Genomic DNA, 7,405 nt, shown 5'->3' on the forward strand with positions numbered 1-7,405 from the left:
AAAGAAGTGAATACTAGGTTGCAGATTTATGGGGGTGGGGTCACTGAGTGCTACTTTCTGACCAATTTTTCTTGATCTAATAATATCCAGTACTCAGACCTTTCTCCTTTCTTGGAGAAAGGAGATGACAGTTCCTTCAAGGGGAGAGATTCAGTTAATTTCTTCATCAAATGACTCTCTACAAACAAATTCACACTTTGGGGCATAGAAGTGGAAGGGATTCTAAGCACTTTTTTTTTCTTTTTCTGGTGCTTATATGTAGTATAGAATCAGAACCATCTACCCTGCACCAGGTGCAGATCCCTGGGGAAAAAAAGAAATAGAAACACAGCCTAGTGATCAGTGAGAGCAAGCTATGGACTATAAATGCTTCCAGTTTGGGCTTTTTAAAAATTATTGCCGAAATGGAGGCTCTGGGTTCTGCCACCAATAGACTCACCACTCACTGGGCCGCTCAGACCCCTCCAAACTATTGAACCGAGGCCAGTGAGAGGGTTGGGACTGTGCTTCTGCCCCACCCCCACTCCTACCCCTTTTTAGAGCTAGTGTGTGTGAGAGACGATATTAAAGAGGTATCTGTTGTTTAGCAATTTTGCTAAGTCTGTCTTCATTACTTCGCCGCTGTGCATTTGCTAATTTGGAGGCCCGGCCATTGACAAGCTTGCTCCATACACCTGCAAGCAATTTGCCGGCTCCGGTACCGGAGAATTGCAGAGATGGCAGCTCGCACCTATTTGATTTTTTTTTCCCTTTTCTCAATGCACAGCAAATTTGGCTTTCAGTGCGTTATCTCTTTTGTTAATGCAAAAAGATTCCCTGGGCGAAAAAATTGCTCATAATTACCAGAGAGATGGGGAAACTGCATTAGAATAAATAAACCTGAAATTACTGTAATTATGTTGTGTTTGATGGGCCCGGCTTGTAATCAAGAAGAGAATACAGTGAAATGATGCTGACCCTCTTGGGTTTGCAGCTGTACGCGCACTTTGGGGTCTTTTTTTGCAGAAAAGAGTCATTTTGATAATCATTAAGCTGTGTGTAACCTATTTCAGAAGTGTTTTAAAATGAGGTTCACATTTTTTGAACAAGGGAAAAAAAATCCCAAAATTGCATTTTGCCATTACAGACTCATGCATAAGGAAAGGTTGTGTTTTCTATGTGACAATTGTTAAGACATAATATTCGAAATCAGTATTTAATCATTATAATGAGGTATTGTTTAAATATAACCACCTTTAGATTATTCATAGTTTAATTAATATACTCATTATGAAAATCTTTGAATCAGATATTTGATGAACTACTTGTCAGTAACAAGGCAGCATTAATTAGGCCTATATTGAGATTAACATTTTTAAAAAGTACAACCGCTTATAATTATAATAGAGCCCTAACTAAACACCGCCTTCCTTGAGCTAAAACTAATAATTTCTCTATTTGAACTGTTAGCAAGAGATTATTAAATTAGTATAAGCTAATATCTCAAAGTATTAAAATCGGCTTGACCAAACAGATTTTGTTTGTGGCTTGAGCGTTTGGGGACTAGCTGTCCTCAGGTGGACTGAGGACTGGGAAGAATCTCACACCTAGAGAAGTCACCTTTCCCAGGGAAACTGAATCCAGGCCTAGCTGGCTCAAGCATCAGCACGCACTCCTAGCCTAGCCTGGAAGAAGTAGTTTCCCTTAGTTTCAATCCGGTTCTATCCAGTACCATCTTGATCTGATCCCATTCCTGAGCGCCACTTGGTTCGACGCCGCAGGCGGTGGAAAAATCCTAATTTCAGTTTCAGAGTGGGCGTCGAAGTCCCCAGCTTCACCCAGCCCAACCTCCTGGTCCTCTCCCATTAGACGCCCCCCCCCCCCTCCAGCCCCACCACTTCCTCCTCCCCTTCCCAAAGGGCGTCGGAAGAGCTCTGCGCATCTGATCTTTCACCAGCACCAATTGAAAAATGGGTGCTTGTCACAACACAGATCATTGCCTTCCAGGCTCTGCTCCCCACCGCGCGCCGGAAAGGGCCCCCCAAAGGCGGAGGGCCAGCCCCCTCGGGTAGCAGGCGGGTGCTAGGGAAGCAGGAATCACGCAGAACCAGCCGTCGGGGCCTACTGGGGCTGGGGCTGGGCTGGGGCTCAGGCCTTCAGACAAGCAAGGGATTCTATCCTCTTGGAGTCACTGCTCTTTTGAAGCGAACTTAACTCCAGCGCTCCACCGGGCTCAGAACGGACCGGGGCTGAGGTGGGAAGGATGTGAGCGACTATGATCAGCTCTTGGTCTCAAAAATCACCTAAACCCACTGTGCTCTGGCATTTCCAGTTCCTGAGTATGTAGAGAGAAGTCCCCAGGCATTAAACAAGAATGGGTCTTTTTATGCCCTGGAAGGTTTTGGGTGACTCCCTGAGACTATGTCCTGTCCCCAAGGACCTCAGTGATTGATTGGGGCGGTGGCTTGGAAGACGTGTGCTTCCTGCCCCTGCCAAGACGCTATCCTGTGCCTGCGGTCAAGCGAAATCTGGCAGGTCAGATCCGGGCGGGGGCTCGGGAAAAGCAGGGCGCCTCCGTTTCCAGGGTTCTTGAGAAGTGACAGGGCACCAGGAGAGGACTCCTGTCTCCTAAGTCCGCTGCATTTGGGTTCTGTTTTTTCTCTCTTGGCAGTCTTTTCGTTCCTGAGCCCACCTCTGGGGCTCTGTCCTAAAACACCTGCTCCTGAGCCGAATTCACCAACCCTCTCTAGGCGTTTCTTGTCATTTCTTCTGCCTAGGCAAGGATCCCAGGAAGACTGAGAGGGGAGAAGAAAAGGGGACTAGGCTTTTGAGCCCCTCTCCCAGACCTTAGGATGATATCTTGATGACATAGTAAGGGTCCCCAATTTGTCCCTAGTTAGTAGATACGCCTATGGCAATGTACTAAAGGCAAGAAGGTGGGGGGCACCTTCTTTCCCTCCACACAGCACAGGACACAATGGCTCTTTCATGAAATCATAATTTTACTGTCTCAAAGAAACTTTATAACTTATTTACAAAGTTTCCCTCCCCCAAGATACAAAGCAATAAGTTAACATTCTCAATATAAAACTAAACTTTGACATAGAGAACACAAAACACGGTTGGGTTCAATTGGTCACATTTTCCAAATTTCACAAGTAAAATGTCAAGATTCTCATTTCACAAAGCATCGGGTTTACAGCCACACACAACAGAACGGAAAGAGGCTAAGCTTGTGCAACATGTTTACAGAACAATAATAATAATTAATAATAATAACAATAATAATATGTACAGCAATTAGCTCCTGCACCAGAGACTGCATTCAGGGTGATGACTTGGGTTCTGTGGTCTAGCCACTGGGGGTTGGTTAAAGCTGCTCCTGTCTTACTTCAAAGAGACCAGGAATTGGGGGTGCTTTCGCAGGACTGGTTTCTCTCCAAGGACCATTGGTTCTCTCTTTTGCTGCCCAGAGTATGGTTTTCTTCTTGGCCGGGTGTTCTGGTCCGAGCGATCCTGACAAAATCCTGATGGCTTCACTTATCTTTTTGTTGTTGTTGCTTCGTCCTCTTGTTGTTGATTTTAATAATTTGGGGCATGTAAAATTTAAATCATTCTGCTTCCACCACTCCATTCCAGCAAAGTACAAACGTTACTGCATACCCTAGAAACCACTATCCCCTCCTCGCCCTCCTTTCCGGTGTGTGTAAGGTAAATAGTGTTTGGACAGTGCCCACTCCATGCCCCAGAGAACCTGGAATTGGCCAACACTCAGTGTCAGATAAAGTCTGTTTTTCAATAAATTAACCCCCCTCCCTCTGATTTTCCCCATTTCCCAAACAAGCTACACAGGTGTTCAAGCAGGGCCCGGAAGAAGACCTTAAAGGAAAAAGCGTTCCAGGATTCGATGATGGGCTGCCGGCAGACCGGTGTGGCTCAGACCAGGTGACTTTTTGGAGAGGCCGCAGAATGAGGACAGCAGACACACGAGGACCTTGACTCAGCGCACAGACAGTGCAAAAAGGAGACAAAGACAGACAGAACCGAAAAAAGAGCATTTCCACCCTCCTACATATTTTTTTTTCCTGATAGTCTCACAAAGCTGAGAGTCTGGTCGGGTCCAGCGTGTTGTCTTGTTGCTCCTTCTCCAATGGCCATGCCTGCTTTGAGGCCACTCCGCTGTCACCGTGTGGCCCAAACTAGGTTCGGGCCAAGAGTTGGAAACTCGCTGGGCCAGACCTTTAGGGGCTCCGAGAAGGCGGCAAACCCTCTGCCTTTACAGTTCCTTTTTCTTTCCTTTGTTCCCTTCCTCACCTCGGGGTCCTTCTCCTCCTGGCCCAGGGCACGCGAAAGGGTGGATGGACCTGGAGGCGGGAGGGGCCTGGCCAAGGGAGATGGGAAGGAGGCGGGTGAGTGCGAACTGATAATCTCACATGAGTTGAGGCTGCTGCATAGCTTCTTGGTGCGCTGAAGGATACCAAGACGTGTAGCTGGGGACGTAGGAGCCGGCGCTGCTGCCGGAGCCCTTCCCAGAGGAGGAGTTCGGATTCCAACCGGGTGGCACCGGTGGGGAGCCGGCAGACAAGGCCCTGCCATTCGCCAGCGCGCTGCCCTCCAGAGCTGCCCCGCCTTGCTTCATCAGCTTCTTGAACTTGGAGCGTTTGTTCTGGAACCATATCTTGACCTGCAAATTGGGCAACAACGTGACTGGACTGTGACCACTGAGCCTACCCAGGCCTGGGGACGAGGGAAGGGACTGGTTAAGAGAATAGCCGCCCTCCTTTCTCTGCCGAGGCTGGCAGCTCCAGGCTAGAGAGGCAGAGACCACCGCCAGCCCCCCCAACCCCCCCGAAATCCCAGTCTCAATCGTGCCGCCGCCGTTGCTGTTAGCCCCGCCGCAGCTGAGAGCCTTTAGAGCAGCTCTCAAATACCGGGGTGGGGATGGCCTAAGAGAGCAGGGGAGACCCAGGTCTTAGCTTGCAAGTCAGTGACAACGGGGCTGCTGTTTATGGAAGACCCCTTGCATGAAAACAATGCAATATCAATAAAGAAAAATTAAAGCCTAGATAGGAATGGAGGACATCTATGTACAATTAGACCACCTTCCTTTTGCACAGAACTTCCTGCCTTTGGACAAGTTTAAGAACTGGTGGAGGATGCCACAGCCAGTTGGTTCAACTTTTCATTAGACTTGGTCCAACTTTTTTTTTCCCTTTTAAGTGTATATGCTTTCCCCAGCTCCAATCCAAATCTAGAGAGAGACTTTGGAAACCGAGTCAACTCCGGTTTGAATGCTTAGGAACTACTACCCACAGTCTTAGAGTAAAGCAGAAAGGAAAAAAAAGAATCTCAAATACATATCTATCTCTCTCTCCTTCTCTCTCTCTCTCTCTCTCTCTCTCTCTCTCTCTCTCTCTCTCTCTCTCTCTCTCTCTCTCTCTCTCTCTCTCTCTCTCCAGGATCTGGGACTTGAGAAAGGGCAGGGGAAAGGATCCTCCTCTGCCGCCTCCTGAGAAGGAGGAGGTGCAGGCAGATTTAGGCTTAGGACCAGGATCCAAGTGATTAGCCACACACTTTAAAGGCAAAGGAGGATTAAATCCCCCTCCTATTGTTCCAGTTGTTCCGGCACGTGTGACCTCAGAATCTCCAAACAAAACGAGTGGAGAAATCCTTTCTACTCCCTGATCAGAAGTCCAGGGACGCAAGAGCAGGCGGCCTGCAGGTCAGAGTAGGGTCCGAGCTAGGCAGACAGCATGTGGGAGGAAGGGGAGCTGCTGAAAGTCAGAGGTGGACACACAAACGCACAAGCACACACACACACACACACACACACACACACACACACACACACACACACAGTGACACCTCGAACCAGAGGCCCAGGGAACAAGAAATTCGAAGCCTGCCGCTCAAGCCAGCGCGGGAAGCCTGTTTGGCGGAGAAGCAGCGGCCAGGTACCTGAGTCTGTGTGAGTCCCAAGGAGGCCGCGAGCTCCGCCCTCTCAGGGAGAGCTAGGTACTGAGTTTGTTGGAACCTCCGGTTCAAAGCCTGCAACTGCAAACTGGAATAAATTGTCCTGGGTTTACGGATCTTTTTCCCTTTGCCATTAAAGCGCACTTCACCGCCTTCCACCACGGTGCTCTTCTCGGAGTCCGCCCCTGGAGGGACAACAGAAGCAGATAGCCTTGTTAATTCTGAACTGCCTTTAATTTGGAGGGGCGAAAGTGAGTGTCTATGGACGGGTTGGTAGAGAGGCAGGGTCCGGAAAAGAACAGAAACCCTGAAAAGGGTTCCTCAAGGTCCGAGCGCAGGTTCCTGGCTGCTGCAGACAGAATTGGGCCGTTCCCAAGAGCGCAGCGATTGCCTTTGCAGGGAAAGTTTGCTATTTTTGCAGGCGGTAGTTGAGGTTTAATTACCCTTAATTGCATACATTGTTTATAGCGCTACGCAATAAATAATTACCGAGACTAATACGTGCACATGTGGGTTTCTGTTTTCCAGCAGGGCATTGTGTGCTCGGAGCGCCGAACGGCCCAGAGGCCCAGCCAGTGCCAGGAGACACGCTCGGATTTATCCTTTGCTGGACAGTTGTAAACTGAATTGACTTATAATTTTTTTTTCTTTTCAGTGACAAGGATCCATAGATTGATATCCGAAACCTCTACTACTTCCGCGCCTTCCCCACCCCCACCCACCTCTCTCTACCCCACTCTCCTCTCTTATCTTTTCTCTTTCCCCTCCCCTTCTCCCCCTCTCTCCTATTCTCCTTCCCTTCTCTCTTCTTCTTGTCCCTGGCAAGCGCACGTACCTGGGTCCTCCAGGCGGCTCTGGGCGAGGCTGGCGCTGCCGGGGTAGGACTGCACGGAACTGATGTAGGGGCTGGACGCGTGGCTGCTGACCGAGTTGACGTAGGGGTAGCCCAGCGGTCGGGAGAAGGACGAGGCCGAACTGTAGGCACTGTCGGGCTGCGAATGGCCCGCCGAGTGTAAACAGTGCATGGAGTAGTGCCCGTGGGACATGGGAGAAGGAGACATTTGCTGGTTGGGCGGCCCAAACTCCATAAACACCGCCTTGCCCGACACGGGGCTGTTGAGACTTTCTGGCATGGTGGTCATGGTCATCTCTTCTCGCGGGGTCTGGGTGTGGGTCTTTCTCTCCTCTGCTTCCCTTTTGGGGGTCTCTATGTTTCTCAGGACAGGAAGGAACCCAATTTAAGCGGAACAGGGGTTTTCACTTTCCATTCATAAGAAAATGGAGTTTGTCTCTTTGAAAAGTCTAAGCATGATGCTGCCGAGCTCCCCAAACTCGGTTCAAAGCTTTGACTCAACCAAGGTCATAAATATTCATGAGCTGGTGGAGCTGATTGGTCGGCTCTCTTGCATAATCACCGGGGATTGGTCCGAGAAGCTCGGGCTCGGCTGGACTA

General features: G+C 49.3%; 1 protein-coding gene across 2 annotated transcripts; it reads right to left on the reverse strand.

The window, feature by feature from the left end:
* Positions 1-2,969: 2,969 nt before the first annotated feature.
* Dlx1 (distal-less homeobox 1) lies at positions 2,970-7,100 on the reverse strand. Of its 2 annotated transcripts, XM_075984907.1 has the most exons (3): positions 6,788-7,100; positions 5,938-6,137; positions 2,970-4,663 (listed from the first exon to the last, which is right to left on the reverse strand). In XM_075984907.1, the coding sequence occupies exons 1-3, from the start codon at positions 7,098-7,100 to the stop codon at positions 4,409-4,411; spliced, it is 768 nt and encodes a 255-aa protein (XP_075841022.1). In that variant the 3' UTR covers positions 2,970-4,408. The 2 variants fall into 2 exon arrangements, with proteins under 2 accessions (XP_075841022.1, XP_075841023.1); XM_075984908.1 differs by lacking the exon at positions 5,938-6,137.
* Positions 7,101-7,405: the final 305 nt, after the last annotated feature.

The sequence above is a fragment of the Microtus pennsylvanicus genome, chromosome 9 (genome assembly GCF_037038515.1).
Source record: "Microtus pennsylvanicus isolate mMicPen1 chromosome 9, mMicPen1.hap1, whole genome shotgun sequence".
Classification (NCBI taxonomy): domain Eukaryota; kingdom Metazoa; phylum Chordata; class Mammalia; order Rodentia; family Cricetidae; genus Microtus; species Microtus pennsylvanicus.